This window comes from Vulpes lagopus, chromosome X, assembly GCF_018345385.1.
Source record: "Vulpes lagopus strain Blue_001 chromosome X, ASM1834538v1, whole genome shotgun sequence".
Lineage (NCBI taxonomy): Eukaryota > Metazoa > Chordata > Mammalia > Carnivora > Canidae > Vulpes > Vulpes lagopus.
Genome location: NC_054848.1, coordinates 70859866 through 70878787, shown reverse-complemented (window position 1 = coordinate 70878787; position 18922 = coordinate 70859866). Strand labels below are relative to the sequence as shown.

Genomic DNA, 18922 nt, shown 5'->3' with positions numbered 1-18922 from the left:
TTCTCCCTCTGCCTGTGTCTCTGCCGGTCTCTCTCTCTGAATAAATAAATGAATCTTAAAAATATATATATAAGAAGGGTAGACAAAGGTGAAAGACTGCACAATACAAAAGGCTGTAACAATGAAAACAATGCATTTAAAAGTATTTCCTAAAATGCAAAACTTCAAAGACACAATCTTTCTAATAGTTTCTACATTCCATAACTCAATCCTCCATGTTCTAACTTTGTATGAGTCATCAATACAAGATCAAGACAAGCCAGAGCTATGTGCACAGTGAGCCCATCGTTTCGGCTATTATCTTCATGATAGAGATGTTGCTGATTTTTCACTGAAGTCAATGATTTCTGCTTTTTTCCCTAAAGCTTAGGAATGGTTGTGTAAAATCTCCTAGAACTCTTTCCCTTGCCCCCACTCCAGCACAGGGATACAAGGCAGCTTATCTTGTCATTTTAATGAAACATCTTTGAGGTATGATTTCACTGGGGAGAGATTTAGGAATCAAAGCTTAAGTAAGGCTTGTGAAAGTAAGTTATGCAGTACTGAGCAAAACACAATCTCTAAAACTCATATTTTTCCCTCAGCAAGCATTAATTAATGTCAAGCCTTTATAGATTAGTTAACATACTTAGAGATAGAGAATACGTTTGTTTTTCCAAAACCTTGATATAGCCAGTAACTCACAGAGAACTGAATAAATAAATCCACTCATTATAGTATTTTTCACAAGAAAATTCAGCAATATTTGCAAAAAAAAAGTCAAATTTATTTTTCTCTATTGTAAGCACATGAAATAATGACATTTGCTTCACTATTACCTAGAACACCAATATGTCTGCCACATTTACTTCTCTTATTATAATTTTATTTTTGTTCATTATAATTTATCAGATAGTGAAGCAAATCAACCATCTTAGTTCAATCAAACATCTTAATACATTTTTCATGTTCTTTGTAATTTTAGTGAGTTTCTTGTAAGAGAATGCCAGCATGACTTTTATTAATGTCAGAGAATGCATTTTTCCTTTTGCTAAAAAAGGACCTTTCACATTAAAAGTTCAATTTTTTTCTCCTAACATGTCCAATATGACACAAACATATGGTAAATAATATCATTTTAACAAATATGAGATCCAATGGACCAGTGACATAACCCTGAGCATGCTGTGATTATATTGAATACTAAAGAGCATCTGAGGGGCACCTGGGTGGCTCAGTTGGTTGAGTATCTGACTCTTGGTTTTGGCTCAGGTCATGATCTCAGGGTCGTGAGATGGAGCCCTATGTTAGGGTACATGCTCAGCATGGAGTCTGCTTGAGACTCTCTCATCCTCTCCCTATGCCCCTCCCCTGTCTCTCTCTCTCTAAAATGAATAAATCCATCATTAAAAGCAACTGGAATACATAAATCATTGAACTTTTAAGAAAAAATGAATAATAGGTTTTCATTAAAAAAGAGAAACATATCCAATAATAATCATTAACCAAGATAGACCTATATATCAATAAGGGCTGACAATTTGTCAAATGTGATTACATGGTAGAATATACTGGTTAGAAATATGCTTTCTATTTTCTCAATAAGAATATAATTTAAGGTTAGGTTTAGAAATAAAATACTTTGTCTGAAGTAAAGGAATAAGACATGTCAAGTAATTTCAATAAAAATAAGAGAATCATAACTGCAATCAAGAAAAATGGAATTTGTGAGGATTATAAGTATAGATGGTGTGTCCCTGGAGATCTCTCACTATATAAGGATTATTGGTACTATTATACTTTCCTTCTCCTGGGACATTTAGAAACATGCTGTCTAACTGTTTGTCTTATAGAGTTACATACAAGCACACCTTGAGGCAGGGAAATGGCCCAGATAATCTAGAGAGCATCCTGATGTTTTATGGAAACCAAATCAGAGAAAAGACATTCAAAGGATTGATATTACTCGAAGTGAACTTAGCATCAAGTGCAAACAGACCCAGAAATACTGCTGCAGAATGAATTACTATAAGCCTTATTACATTGCTTACAAAAAACATAGTATAAATTATCTGTAGATATGATACCATAAGCCACTGGGGATTAAAAAAGAGAAACAGGAATCTCTTTGGCAAAACATGTAAGAAATTTAAAGCTGTTTGCTCAGAGTATGTAAAGTATTCATCAGAGAAAAATGTCCAAACCTACTTTAAGAAAGATGAGAACTGTTTCTTAATATATGAGAAGAGAGCCAAGAAGATTGTTTCTTGACAGAAGTTCTCATGAGAAAAGTTCCCTTTTTTATTTGCTACAGAGTTCATGCTGGAATTGATGAGAAAAGACAGATATTTTGAAATAAATAAAAGAGGTCACTTGCAGGAAGATATAGATTTTAGACATAAGTTCTTGCTAAAAGTCTCAGTTTTATTCAACTCAAAATGTTCATTTTGTTTCATGAACAAAGGGGTACAGATTTTGCTCCTTTCATTAACTGCATCACTTAGGCAAAATATAGGGACATGCTTATTTGCTATCTGAAGCACATCCAAGAACATCCATCAAGTGTAAACAAAATAAGGATAATTAAAGAACAAGTATACTAATACTTACCTAATAACTAATATAGGGATTCTTCCTCTTCAATTGATGTGTTGTTCTTTTTTTAAACAAATATTTTATTTATTCACGAGAGACAGAGAGGCAGAGATACATGCAGAGGGAGAAGCAGGCTCCTTGTAGGAAGCCCCATGTGGGCCCTGAGCTAAAGGCAGATGTTCCACTGCTGAGCCACCCAGGTGTCCCTTCAATAGATGTGTTCTTAAGAAGCTATACAATCCATTATGTATTTCATCCCCACAACTAAGGAATTCTATTTTAATATAACAGGGACATTATTACTTAACAAATTCTTTGGCAGTTCATTTTACAAACCACACATACAAAACACAAATGATCATTCTTCACAAGTCAGTTGTTTGAGTTCGTTTTGGTATGTTGTAGTTTGAAAAACATGATATCCATCCATCAAAGCCATATTCGACAACACAAAGACTCTGCTGAGTTCCCTGTAAATTTCCAATGCCAAGGATATCTTCCCACCTCGTCACTGAAAACTACTTGATTCTGATTGATCCTCTCACTAACAGTAGTTTTAAAAATTATAGGAATGCAAAGCTTGGAAGATAAGCCTCTCATTTTTTCATGTATAATAATCTGTCATAACTAAATCTAAATAATTAAAAACAACTTTAAGCTCTAGCAATATGGAGTAGTATAGTAGAAAGAGCAGTGGGCTGAGGCAGTCTCTACTCCAGGCTCTCCCATTTACATTAAACTAGCTTTATAACCTTGAGAAAGTGCTGTTTATGTCTCAGATGTCACATCTGTAAAATAAGATGAGTATAGTTATTGGACTCTGGGGTTCTCAGATGTTAGTGTGTATCACCCCCACAGTTTGTCATAACATGGATTGCTATCCCCACCCAATTTCTTATTCAGTAGGTCTGGGGTGAGGCCAGAAAATTTGCATTTCTAACAAATACTGGATTATGCTGAAGCTGCTGATCCAGAGATTACACTTTGAGAACCACTTCCCTCAGAGAATGCAAAGAATATGAGTCCAAGAATCTGAAACTGCCCACCACAGTATGGTTCCTGAGGCACCTGCCAAAGTGCCACTGGGTATCAAAAAAGACTGCAGTGTTCTTTCAGATGAAGAAACTCAAGCTGCATGATGGCAGTACATTAGCCTGCCAATTAGCAATAGGAATGGGGTTGGGGGGCAGTAGGAGTGGGAGCTATATTTAAAAGGTATATTTGCTAATGAGTCCATCCGGTAAAACCATATCCATATTTACTTGTTAGCACATTGAGGTAGAGTTTTATATTTCCACACCTGTCAAAGCACACAAAACGCCTATGAATATATAATGTCTACAAAGTTAAGAATTAAGGTCAAAGTTTTATGCACTATTTCTTATAACTCCTCCTAGATAAACATTACTTTAATATCAGTGAAAATAAAAACATGCTGATCAAAGCATCTATATTCCTGAGATGCTCCTTGAAAAATAATAGTTACTAGCTATTGCTGAATGGCACATTCTGTTGTGACAAAAACACATACTGTAAGAGAAGCCTATTGTAAAACATGGAGTTTTAAATTTCCATGAAGACTTTGAATCAACCAATTTTTTTTGAAGTGGAGTGAAAAAGAAAAGAGGCCCTCCCATTGTGCCTAATATAATTGTGAAAACACAATGTAGAGGAAAATATAAGAAAACATGAAAACACTGATTAATTCCTTTCAAATAGAAACTGAATTGCTGAGGTAGTTCTCACCACCTTATTTACATGTCAAATTGCTTGCAAATCATGACGTCACCCACCAGGAAAGCAATGTGTCGGTAAGAGTGAGATAGCACAATTCCAAAGAAGGGGAGAGAGGTACAGCAGAATGGTAAAGTCATCATTAATTTAAAAAATCAAAATAGGTTTGTGGATAAATGTCATATAAAAGCATTACATGGGAATCAAAAGCTGGTTTCAGAAACTGCCTACAGGCAGAGATAGAAAGGAGAGAGATGTTTATAACAAAGGACTTATATTTTGTGAACTGAAACTTGGTATTTCTTGAATACCGGAGATTTAAAGATGCTGACTTCCACATGAAGGTTTCCCTTGCCTACCATTCTTGTAAGACAAGCTCCTTATCCTCTGCCTCTAAAACAAGCAAGCAAACAAAAAACAAAAAAACCCCTGGCAAATGGCCCCATTTTCCATTTAAATAATAGTTTATCTTTAAGACATACTACTATCTCAGTAAATGTGATGACACCTCAAGAACACAAATTTGTGGTTTTACTTTGATATGTAAGCTCTAGTTAGTCCCTAGTTACTTTGTCTTTAAAGGACCACATTTGGGATGCCTGGGTGGCTCAGAGGTTGAGCGCCTGCCTTTTGGCCCAGAGCGGGGTCCTGGAATTGAGTACCGTATAGGGCTTCCTGCATGGAGCCTGCTTCTCCCTCTGCCTCTCTCTGTCTCTCGTGAATAAATAAAATCTTTAAAAAAAAAATAATAAAGGACCACATTCTTCAAAAGAAGTGTTAACTACTCAAGTCCAGGACAAACAATATGTGCTCCCAAGGTTACAATTATGTATGGTTTCATTTGCTTCGACGTGGATGGAACTGGAGGGTATTATGCTGAGTGAAATAAGTCAATCAGAGAAGGACAAACATTATATGGTCTCATTCATTTGGGGAATATAAAATATAGTGAAAGGGAATAAAGGAGAGAAAATGAGTGGGAAATATCAGAGAGGGTGACAGAACATGAGAGACTCCTAACTCTGGGAAATGAACAAGGGGTAGTAGAAGGGGAGGTGAGTGGGGGGGATGGGGTGACTGGGGGACAGGCACTGAGGGGGGGCACTTGACGGGATGAGCGCTGGGTGTTATGCTATATGTTGGCAAATTGAACTCCAATAAAAAGAAATTTTAAAAAATTATGTATGGTTTCAAAAGTAAGAACTCAGAGGTTTCCTTATAAAGATGTTTACTTTGTTTCCCTGCAGTTTAAAATGAGAGAGGGTATGAAGGAGGATAGCCTAGGAATAGCACAGTGAGGAGAGAAGTACTTTGGGGGGGGGGCTGTCAATTACTTGTCAGGGTTACTCAAGTAAAAATAGTTTCAACTTGCTTGAGCCACAGGAGCTTACGCTAGATTATTAAAAAAAAAAAAAAAAGGCCTTATGTATTGTGGGAGATGGAACATAGTTACACTTAAAGCTTAATGTAGCTATAGTCCATCTCTATAGGTTTATCTCCATTTCCTCTAAAAATATGATCAAATGGCCCTTAGAACAAAACTGCACTGAGTGAAGAATAAGAGATGCAAACAGTATAACAAGAGCTAACAACATAATGGATTCCAATTATGCCAGATAGAGTTCTAACTCAGAACCAGGTGCTTCAAACAAGTAAAGCATGTTTTTTTTTTTAAACATTGGTGGGGGAGGGAGGACAAAAAATACTGGGGAGGACACAGGGAGGTAGTTTCATATACCATACTGAAGTTCAGCAGAACAAGGTCAGTTAAGCATCCTGTCCTGAGACACATATCTTTCATTTTCAATTGTTTTTGAATAAAAAGAGAGAAATCCCCTTTTCAAGTTGGATTGTTTAAATGCACCTATAGCTACTCCTGTCTAGCAAACACTAGGTAAGCTGTCTCTACTGATGCTTTTTCAAAAAAGGTTCACTTGGCAAAAGAAAGCAAGTGCAAAGGGTTTTCTACAAAAGAGGACTACAGGGAACACATTTTCCTTTCATAGAAATACTGTTCCAGAAAATCAGAGGAGGTAACAACTCAAATCAGGAATGTGTAGATATTAATGAGATAAACAGGGAATTTTAAAAAGTTCTTCTACTTTGAACACTCAACTGCATAAAATTATTAGCCTAAAAATTGTGGTGAGGGTTATTTTATAAAGCTGAGAAACTAAAATCCCAAATAAGACACTGTATTATAACTATATTACAGCATAGCCTAACTCAGCAGACTCTGAGAATATGATTCTTCTATGACAGACCATACATGTGTAAGAAGGACCCCTGGGACCCTGTCCTTCTATCAGCAGGGCTGTGCCTCCAGCTCCCTAGACCTATATCCATTCATCCTGTTTAGCAATACTCCAAGTAATTCCTAGACCACCCTGTCCAGGCCTTGGCAAATAGAAAAGGCTAAATCAAATTCAGGAGTTACAAAATATTTCCTCTGATAAAGAGAAGTATTCTTTTTATACATAATGTACATTTAAAGTAGATTCCAATACTAATTCAAACAAAAGTTTTATGTTATCCATAGCAACTGCACATTTAAAAGGATAATCATCTTTTGCCTCTCAAAGGAATCATACCATCATCTTATGAGCTACTATGAAACAGATGATTTAGATGACAATCAGGTATTCTAAGTTTAGGTTTTGATATTTTTCTAATATTATTATAACAAAGGCATAACTATTTTCTAAGATGTGTTTTTCCCCCCATTTTTCCCACGAATTAGTCAAGGTATATGCTTATTGTTCATGTGTGGAGGGAGTGATTGAGGACAGAGCACTTACCAGACATAAAGAAAATATAATGGAAGTTTTCATATATAAAAATATGTGAAAAATGAAATATATGTTATATGTTACACATGGTCCTGTGTGCATGGATACATATACACACACATACCTAAATATGCAGTAAGGGAAATTATTTCTTACAGGAGAGGCACACACACACGGAGGAAAAAGGCTGACAGTTAGTGACCCCGTAAGTGGGTTAATAGAGATGAGTTATCAGAAAACAATACTATGATTAGGGTGTATCACTCTTGCTCAGCACTCTGAGGGCACTCAATAAATACCTGTAGCATTAAATTAAAAATGACTGAAATGTTTTCATCCATAATAATCCTTTTGTACATGTAGTGTGACAATAGATTCTTTCCTGAGTTTGAAGCAGCCTGGGGCATCAGGGATTCAATGTGGGTAGAACAAATAAAATTTTTTTTAAAATTGTTAGAGACTCAGTTGGGTTCAGTGCAGTTTGTTGGTTCTATGAATCTGTTAGGTGCAATTACTGACATAAGTCTAATTCCTCTGAATGAGAATAGAGCCAAATTAACTGCAATGTTGTTATATAACAGGTCTTATTTACTCCACACTTTATTAAGAAATAGAATATTAAAATATGGAACCAAAGTGTATTTCTAATAAATGATTAGGCCACCTACAATGTGTTGTGGTCATTTCTTATGTAGTTAATTTGATTGTTTTCACCCACTTGCATGCATGGCAATAAGCACATACTGTAAAGAAAGCCAAATTTGTAACTGCCAACATTGCTCATCTTCTAGATAAGAACTGATGACATCTTGTTAAATGTTCAACATACTGAATACAACTCTTATGGTTTTTGCAAATCTGAGTTTCTGCATTTAGAATGTAAGAACTTTTAATGAGATCTAAAGTATATTACCTATCTTTTTTTCACATATTTATTTTTATCTCCTATTTAAAAGAATATTTTTAGTAGATGTAGAGATTTGTTTTACTGATAAGGCAGAAAGAATGAGTGTTTAACACTTATTTTCAGTGGACTGATGTCAGAAATGTAATTATTTCAGTATGAGCTCAGAAAAAAAATTACTAGTGATAAGTGGCTAAAATAGGCTACAGGGAAAAACTAGAAGTTTGATTTATCTAAAGTGTATTTTGGGTTTAGTACTAAACCCACTCTCTGACACCTGTGTGCATACTCACTGCTGCTCTGAATAATGGCCCAGAGACAACAACAAAGTCCTGAAGGTCTATCGGGAATTTACATACTGTATGAAAGCTATATGGACAAAATTATGTATAAGCACTATATTCTACAAATTTTCACCTGTGTAAAATGTAAAGCCAAAAACAGTGGGAGAAGTGAGGTAGTTGAGTAGATAAGAGGAGAATTGTGGACTGATAGAGTTTAGAAAGATTACAATTGATAAAAACTGACATACAAATGGCTTTCAATATAATTACAAAATCAGATTAATCAAAAAGCCTCTTCCCATAGGCATTCTAGACAGCCAAAATTTTATTGTAGTGATTACTGCCATTGATAGTTTTCTTTAATATGCTCACTAAAATAACTATTATTATGAATGGGATAACAATACTTATTAAGTGTTAACCATGTGCTAGGTAAGTGCTAAAATATTGACATGTATTCTCTCATTTAGTTCTTATGAAAATTCTAGGAGATAGATGCTATTATTTTTCTCATTTTTATTGACAAGAAAGCTGAGGACCAGAGAGGTAGGTGAATTGCCAAAGTTACACTGTATAGGGGGCAGAGTAATACTGAATCTGAACTCAGGTTTGTGTGGCTCCAAAGGAAAAATGGTTAAACTCATTTCATTTGCAGTCTAACTCAATGGAAGATCTGTCTCAGATAACATGTCTTTGGGGGTCAGCAGACTCACACAGCAGGGTGTAATTTATCACTGGATGGCTGCTACTGTGGGAGCTCCTCTTGCACCTTGATGACTTAACCCAGTACCTAAACTTACAAGTTCAAGAAACATTTATTGAATGAATGGCAGCAATAGGACATAATGTTGCCTAAATTGGACCTAAAGATTAGAATAACCAAGTTCCAAATGTATACTAAGTAACTGGTTTGCTAAAAGCTCTAAAGACCTAGGCAAAGCTTTACTAAATATTTTTATTTGCGAAAAAGTCCCACAAATTTCCACTGAGAAAACAAACTTAGAGGACAAAAAGAATGAGTTCTGATTTTGAAAAAAACATAAATTTCTTGAAATATTTGCTAAAGTAGAGAACAAGACGATTTAAATGAACAGAATATCAGTCAGATACCTTTTTTCCTCCATTCTTTTCTAAGTCCACCAAGTATACTCACTTCTTTAGCCCTGCATTGTCATTTATGAGCTGTTCATTAGCATTTGTAGAATATGCCAGAATGATGGTACCTATATTTTCTTAGTAATTTATATATATATATTTTTAAAGATTTTATTTATTTATTCATGAGAGACGAGAAAGAGAGAGAGAGAGAGGCAGAGACACATGCAGAGGGAGAAGCAAGCTCCATGCAGGGAGCCCAATGCGGGACTCCATCCCAGGTCTCCAGGATCAGGCCCTGGGCTGAAGGTGGTGCTAAACCACTGGGCTGCCGGTTAATTTATATAATTGTGAGTGTTTTAATACTACTGGCTTCAATTCTGTTATTTATGGGTATCTTTTTTAAAACTTTTTTTTAAAGATTTTATTTATTTATTCATGAGAGACACAGAGAGAGGCAGAGGCATAGGCAGAGGGAGAAGCAGGCTCCCCGCAGGGAGCCTTATGCGGGACTTGATCCCAGACCCAGGGATCATGCCCTGAGCTGAAGGCAGCTGCTCAACCACTGAGCCACTCAGGTGTCCCATTTACGGTTATCTTAATCTATAATTTTGTGTACTGTAATTTAATGTCTGGGGTATGACATTAGGAAACAGTTTTTACCTTTTCAGATCAAAATGTAATGCGCAATGAATTCATTTACTTAGATGTAATTGTTTTAAACTTGGAACACAGATAAACAAAATTGCTACCCACCACTAGTAATGGAATTTAAATGTTTAGGTCTATTGGCTAAGTTTTTCTAATTCACTCTCAGAAGAATGATTTATCATCAAATCTGACTAAAGTAGCTCATTCTTTATCATCATATTAGAAGTAAACAGGCAATTCTAATTTCCCTATAATCTTACATAAAAAGGCACAAAATAGTTCCTGATTAAATAATATTTACATAAGAAACATACTTGGGTTTTCCAATTTCAAAACACCCTTTTAAAACGCATTCCGTTTTATCACTTCCTTTACATCCTTGCAATTAATTTGCTGACTTCCATAAACATGAAAAGGAGATTTATTCACAAATATTATAGATATTGGGTAGGCTTTCTTGCTTTACCTACAGAATTATTTAATTTATTTTAGTGGTGGCTAAGTTATTTATCATCTATACTAATATAATCAAAAGTTGTAGATCATAGATTACATCAAGAACTTTGCATGATTTACATACTATTACACATTTTAGAGTACATTTATTGATTTAGCATATTTTTGCTGCATTTAAATTAGCTTTCTAAATTTTACATTTAAGTAAATGGTGTATTACTGTGCATGCTTTTTATAATTATTTGGGAGATGATGCAGTAAATGTTGGTTGGATGAATAAAATAACCTAATACATCAAAAAATCAATACATAATTATATATTGGTAAAACTGTACTGATCTTAAAAAAATTTAAAAAAAATTCAATCCATTGTAACTCCCACTGCCTTTTTTCTCCATCTCTTTTATGGAACTTTTCCTTCCCTTTACCACCTTTTTAAACTGCCACAAGTTTAAATTCTGTCTTTGAAAATAGAAACAGATTGGAGGTAACTTTTTTCCCCCCATCTTTCACTATTCCTTTCTAGTTGCATCCACCTTGTACTCACCTCTTCTTTCTTGTGCTTCTGGCTTACTACACCTCAGTATTCCCTGAACAAATCCTTTTTTTTTTTTTTAAGATTCTTATTTATTTATTCATGAGAGACACACAGAGAGAGGCAAAGACATGGGCAGAGGGAGAAGCAGGCTCCATGCAGGGAGCTCGATGTGGGACTTGATCCCTGGACTGTGGGATCACACCCTGAATCGAAGGCAGGCATTCAACCGCTGAGCCACCCAGGCATCCGTCCCTGAACAAATTCTTATTTTTTGGCTCTCCTACCCCATCATACCACAACTTCCCTGCCTGACTTGAAAAGTTTTTCACAGTTTTTCCAACAGTCTTCCCATCTTTCCAACAGTTTTCTTTTTTTTTTTTTCTTTTTTAAAGATGTATTTATTTTTTTATTCATGAGAGACACAGAGCAAGGTAGAGATCTAGGCAGAGGGAGAAGCAGGCTCACTGCGGGGAGCCCAATGCAGGACTCAATCCCAGGACCCCAGGGATCACATCCTAAGCCAAAGGCAGAGCTCATCCACCGAGGTGTGCCTCCAACAGTTTTCCAATTCAAATCCCTCTCTGCCAATGACAGCAAGGACAATGGAAATGTCAGAAAATATTTAGTAAACATTGAACTATTTATCAGAGACCAAAGGTATCAACATATAATTGATAGACTGGAGTAGAAGTAACACTAGTCTCTGTGGGTTCCCTCATTTAGCCCTCATAATAACAAGGAAGATACTATTATCACATTTTTATAGATTAGGAAATTAAGGCACAGAGATGAAATACTTTGTCAGAGATTATATAGCTAGTCAGTTGTGGATCTGGGCCTTGAAGATAGGATATATCCTCTTAATAATTTTGATGTACTTTCCTGTGGGCCATTGAACATATCATACATGAGGCCTGCTCCCTTGTATGCTGACATGCATTACTGCTGATGTTATTTCCATTTACTTGAATAGTTTTGCCTCTGTTTAGCCAGGTATTACCCATCCTTTAGCATCAAGTTCAACTGAGACATTGAGACTATATTTAGTCTTTTCTGCAAAACCTTATGTCATTTTACTAGACTTCACTGAATTCCCCTTTTAGATATTTCCAAATAATCTCTTTTATATATTAGTACATCATTTGCTGGTTCAGCTTTATTTTATCTGAAGGGTAGCAGAATGTGTCACTCCAAAATATATCACTTTGGCATAAGGATTACTTTGAGCTGAAGGCAACTAAGAAAAAGCAGGTAAGAAGAAAAGCTGTCTTCCCCCTACTTTCCTAAAAGCAGGACATAACTTTGTAAAATGTCCATCTTCCTGTCTTTACCAAGAAGAACATAAGCGATTCATCAGAGACAATTCTAAATAGACCCCTATCAGTCCAGAAATAGCAGAATGCCCAACTTTACTAACTGGCCCTTATCTTCCATTAGTTGCTCCATATCTCCATATATTTACCTTCTTACAATTTGCTGACCTAGAAATTTAGTCCTTTTTCTTTGCCTTACCTATAAATTTCTAAAACTTGATTATTCTTTTAAGATGCTATATAAGCCCAAGATTTTTTTTTTAAGATTTATTTATTTATTTATTTTTATTTGTGATAGACAGAGAGAGAGAAAGAGGCAGAGACACAGGAGGAGGGAGAAGCAGGCTCCATGCCGGGAGCCTGACGTGGGACTCGATCCCGGGACTCCAGGATCGCGCCCTGGGCCAAAGGCAGGCACCAAACCGCTGAGCCACCCAGGGATCCCTATAAGCCCAAGTTTTAACCAGTCCTTTGAGTACCATATCACTGAGTGCTCTCACACATATGCCACATTAATTGTACCCTACTTTAATAAATCTATTTTTCTTTGGTTAATCTATTTTTAGTCAGTCTAATTTATAGGGCCCCAGCCAAATAACCTCAGATGGGGAGTGGGAAAACATATTTTCCTCTGTTACACATTTCTCCAACAAAATTGTAAAATTCTCTGACAAAAGTCTTAAGGATGGGGACTATATCTTGAATTTTTGTCAGATTCTGCAATGAACACAAAATGACTCTCAGCAGCAGCAATGACAAGTACGTTCTAGGCCCTGTGCTTAATTACCTCTAATTTTAATGAGAGGAGGTAAGTGTCATTATCTTACATTTATAGATGAGGTAATTGAGGCATGAAGAGATGAAGGAAAAGAACAAGGTCATAAATCTAGAAGGTGGCAGATCTAGAACTGATCTTCTAGCTCTTTTAAATTCTCAGACTTCAAGAACTTTTTCATTTTAATTTTATGTTTACAAAATGACTCTCTTTAACATATAACCATGCCTTTTTTCTCCTTTACAATTAAAAAAGTACGATTCTTATCATGGCTTTTGCCTTCTGATCTCTACTTCTCTCAAAATGGAGGCTTAAAACATGGTATTTTTTAATGGATTTGACATGAAAGATGTAATTCTCTGGCTGCTTGTTTTCTGTGATATGTTCACTTAATTCTGAGTTCAGCTGAATACATTTAGATAACATAAATAATCTTTCATGTTTGCTTTATCTTTTTATTCTCCTGAATAATTTCTAAAATATTTTTTTGATGAATACATATAATTTTGCATGTCAGATAAATATATCTTACTATTGTTACTTATTAGCTATATGGGATCACAAGATATTTTCTAAAAGGGAGGGGTTTGCAATTTTGCTAAGTTGGTATGAAATAGAAACTATACAGAAAGAGTATATGTATTTTTAAAGTTGCTAGAAATTTTCAAGTGACTTTCTTTACCCAAGGGACTCTTTACTTAACTACTATTGTTATAGGTAGGGTCCTCTGGTTGTATTGGTATGTATCTCCAATCACACATGCACGAAATACCTTTATGGTCTATATAATACATATCCTACAATGGCAGTCAAATGTTTGACATCACCTCTCAGTGGAAAGGATGAATATAATTCCTTTACTGGAGAGTGGATAACACTATTCTAATTAGACACATATAAAGTTCTCTAAGTCACTTTCTGATTGCACCTCATTCTCATGTCACCCATGGATTCATATTTTATGTAGCCTGGTCATGCTTCCCCAAGGCCCTCAAAGTGTCTGCAATTGATTTCCACTCAGTTAACAATAGCATCTTTTATAAGACACCCTCTGAGAAACCGACACTGAGTTCCATCTTGACCCTCAACTACCCAACTATGTTATTCTTCCTCACATCTTCTTAAGGCTACACAATTCCAATGGAAGAATCTCTTTTTGAAACATATTTATAAGTACTGATACACATATATTTTTAAGTGTAAAATAATACTACAGTAATAGTAATAATAATGATAACAAAGTATTTGCAACATATGGGCCAAAAATCAAGAATCTAATGGTAAAGTTTACTCTTTGATCTCTAAATAGAGATACGGTAACAATGAACATAAGATAAATCCTATTTTAAAGTGTCTTTCATATTCACATCACTCAACTAAGTATTTCCATAAAAACTCATTTGGATCTTCATACTATGGCTTTTTTCTTCATACTGTGGCTTTAATGATATTTGAAAAGGTAACTGACCAAATCTTGGGAAATGAAAATATATACTAGAGACATAATCAAAATAGGTCCTTTCTTCCCTTCTTTTTTTTATTTCAGGTATATTTTTAGGGAAATAGTGAAATATTGATAAGTCCTTTGGGAAAGGGAAGGGTGCAAAGGATTGGGGGGCAAGATTATGTTCTTGCCACAAAACTCAATAGACTCTGTCTTGATTTTTTGCTCTTTTCATTATTCACCCCAGAGATTTTCAAAGTGTGGTCTAGGAACTTGTAGGGGCCTCTGAGATCACTTCAGATATGCAAGGTAAATGCTATACTCATAAGAATAGTGACACTTTTTTGCCTTTTTCTCTCACAATTCCTTCATGAGTTTATAGTGTTCTCCAGAAGCTACATAACAAATGCTATTGCACTTAATTGAATGTAAAAGCAGGTATGAGAATCAAGCTGTCTTTTATTTTTTTTTTATTTTTATTTTTTTTATTTTTATTTTTTTAGATTTTATTTATTTATTCATAGAGACACATAGGGCGGAGGTGGGGGGAGAGAGAGAGAGGCAGAGGGAGAAGCAGGCTCCATGCAGCGAGCCCGATGTGGGACTCGATCCTGGGTCTCCAGGATCACACCCCAGGCTGCAGGCGGCACTAAACCGCTGCGCCACTGGGGCTGCCCCAAGCTGTCTTTTATTAAGCCAGATTTGGAAGAGATTTACAATCACTAAATTTTCTCTTCTTATTAATTTATTTTTGGGGCCAGGAGGTTAGAATGTAAAGCTACTTTTTATAAAAAGATGTTATTTAGCATGTAATAGGTTTGCTTTGTTATTTTAATTGAACTAGTAAATAAAAAATTAAAATGATTTCTATAATTTTATTTATTATGTCTGTTTTAATTCTAGCATGGTAAACATCAGTATATATTATGCAAATAAGCAAAAGGTATTTGGGATCCACAATAATTTTTTAAAAATATAAGTGGGCTCTGAGACCAAATACTTTCAGAACCTCTGATGTATATACTTTACCTTAGTGATCTCATTTGAACTCATATGTTATGGGTTGAATTATCTAATTAATTAGGGTGAGGTCATACTGTAGTAGGTTGGACTCCTAATCCAATATGACTGGTGTCCTAATAAAAAGAACATCATGTGAAGAGACAGACATGTACACAGGGAGAATGGCATGTGAAGATTGAAGTTATGTTGCTACAAACCAAGGAACTATCAGAAGCTAGGATAGAGGGTAGAACAAATCTCTCCATAGCATCTTCAGGAAGATCGTGGCCCTTCCTACACATTGATTTCAGAATTCTGTTCTCTAGAACAGTGAAACAATAAATTTATATTGTTCTAAGCTACCAAGTTTTTGGTACTTTGTTACAGAAGCCTTAGCAAACTAATATACCCTAAATTTAATCATCAAAAACCTATGATTCTCAAGTCTGTCTGTCTAGTCCAAATCTCCTTCCTGAGTTTCAAATGCATATGATATACAATGGCTACTTAGACATTTCCCAACTTTCCAAAAGGTCTGAAAATGAAACGTTCAAAATAACACTAATCATTATAACCTTCCTGATGAAATCTGCTCTATTCCTTAATTGTTTGTCTTTGTGAAGGGTATCACCTCTCATAATGCCTCCTTTCCTCAATTCCCACAGTGAAACAATCATCAGGGTCATTCAGTTCTACCATTTAATACTCCTCTGGAAATGGTTAATTTTATGTGTCAACTTGGTTGGGCCATAGTGCCTAGATACTTATTCAAAAGTTATTCTGGATGTTTTTGTGAGGGTGTTTTTGGATGAGATTAATACGTAAACCAGTGGATTTTGAGTAAAGCAGATTGTTCTCCATAATGAGGGTGGGCCTCATCCAATCAGTTGAAGGCATGAATATATCAAAAGACTGACCTCCCCTGAGTAAGAAGGAATTCTACAAGCCAAGTTCATTCATACTTGAACTACAACACCAGCTCTTCCCTGGGTCCATCCTGATACCCTACTCTGCAGGTTTTGGGTTTGCCAGCTTCTATAATCATAGGAGCCGATTCCTTTAAGTAAATTTGTCTCTATAAATCCACGTCATTTAGAACTCATATATACCTCTTATTGTAACTTCTCTAACTTCCCTACCACTGTGTTAATTCGAACCACCATCATCTCTTTTCAGGAATACGATAATAATTTTATAACTTCTGTTGTTACAGGCCTTTCTCTTTCCTATCCTCTATGCTTCTGTCAAAATGATGTCACTAAGAAATCTATTTGAGCACATCACTTTCCCATTTATAAACACTGATGGGCTTCCCATAGCTTTCAGCATAAAGCCCTCAGCATAGCAAGGAGAATGCACAATCTGTCCCCTACTTCTTCCGTACTCTTATATCACTACTTGTCCGTGCAAAAAAAGGAGTAACTTTTAGTACTCTTCTACTGACTCCATCACCTTTTAAGTGATAACTTCCTACAAATACCCAATGCCATGCTGTACTCTAGTGCTTTTCTTAATTGAGTATCTTTAGTCAGGAACAATTGGTTTGATCCTAATTATGAAGTCTGTTGGCTTAATTATGTTGATGCTACTCTTTTTAACCTTTGTTGTTAATCTCTTTTTCTTCTTTTAAAATGATGTTATCTTTATTTCCTGGTTAGAAAAGATAAACTATAATGAATTCTTAAAAATTTTTATACACTTTAAAGGTATAAATTAGAAACTTAATGATATACATATCATTTAAGAAAATTAATCATTAAAAAATTACTGCAGAATAATTGATAATGGTTAACTATTATAATTAATAGTTATAATCAAAATAATTAACAATTAAATCTGGCCACAGACTGCCTACATTCTACCTCTTATTGTCTTCGTGAACTTGAGAAAGTTATTTAACTTCTCTGTGCCTCAGTTTCCTCATCTTAAAATGAGATAGTAGCCCTTTCCTAAAAGGGTTTTATGAGAATTAAATGTGTTCATATATGTAAAACTCCTACAACAGTTCCTGGTACACAGTAAGTGCTACATGTTAGTAATTGCTGTTAGTTATTTTTATTTAACAATGCCATTTATAAGTGCAAAGATTTTATCGTCAGAATACTTGGACTCTAATCTTGCTGTTACACTTCCTATTTGTGTGATCTTGGGCAAATTCCTTAATTTCTATGAACCTCACTTTCCTCAACTATATGAGGTAATAACAGTATCTACTCCTCATGTTATGAAGATTAATTGACTTAAAATATGTGAAAGTCAGAACAGTAATTGGAACATGGTCAACATTACACAGTACTAATAATTTTTATTGTCATTATATTAAGAACTAGGTGACCCATATAAATCATGTTCTCTTGTATCTTATTCAGATTTTGCTTTTTTTTTTTTAAATTCTCTAACTCCCAGTGGCAAAGACTATTCCTTTTCTTAATTTTTCTAAAATTTCCAGAGTGCAACTACTGGTGCCAATCACTTTATTTACCCTGTCCTTTTTAAAAAGAAAAGAAAAGAAAACCAAACCCCCATCTTTAATATACAATCTTTCTTGCTAACTAAGAAAACAACTTACTTTATACTATCTGGACTTACAGTATCTTTGTTTTTAGGGTCACAGTTGAATAAGATGTTTCCCTATTTTTTTTCATCTTATAATAGTGATGTCAATATCTATTATGACTTGAAATGTTCAAGGCCCCAAGGAAAACTGTTATTACTACATTGTCAACAGACATGTGTCAACAAAATTAAATTAGAGACATGGGACTCATCTCCCCATACCAGTTTTTTTCTTTTCATCTCATCCTCTTCTTTCAGGAACATAATATGTATCATCAGGAACATAATATGATATAGTTTGATAAAATAAATGAAGGGAAAGAGACCATTTCCACAACTTACTACCTTGTATTGTCTCTCAAAAATCTTGAGTGCTTAGTGTAGGGTGATAAGAAATATAGATAATATCATGAGAGAAAAATGACACAAATAATAATATTGTGGATTTTCTATCGAGAACACAATTATTTACTTGGTAATCCAAAATCAATGAAGTAAAATTATTTTGTACTTTATATATCCTTAAAAAATTGAAATTACTTCATACCTTTGTTTATATCAATGAGTTGTTTCTTTTTCTTCTGGCGTTCTAACTTTTCTTGTTCAGCTTTCTCTTTTGCAAGCTTTGCCCTCCTAGTCTTCTCTTCCATTTCTTTTCTCTTGTTGTTTTCTTTCACAGCTTCCTGTATATATAAAATCAAACACAAATCCTTCTATTATGCATATATTGCAGAAGCTGTGAAATTTTAAAATTGTATGTACATACGCATGCATGTGGGTGCTCAGAGATGGTAAAATATTATAGCA

The 18922-nt window shown here is 34.9% G+C and overlaps 1 protein-coding gene across 5 annotated transcripts in view; it reads right to left on the bottom strand.

The window, feature by feature from the left end:
• DIAPH2 (diaphanous related formin 2) overlaps positions 1–18922 on the bottom strand; it is a 1156455-nt gene that overhangs the window by 208405 nt on the left and 929128 nt on the right. For all 5 annotated transcript variants that reach the window (XM_041741554.1, XM_041741555.1, XM_041741551.1 and 2 more), the window contains one exon: positions 18663–18798. In XM_041741554.1, coding sequence (XP_041597488.1) covers positions 18663–18798 — 136 coding nt within the window. The remainder of the gene's footprint in view (positions 1–18662; positions 18799–18922) is intronic.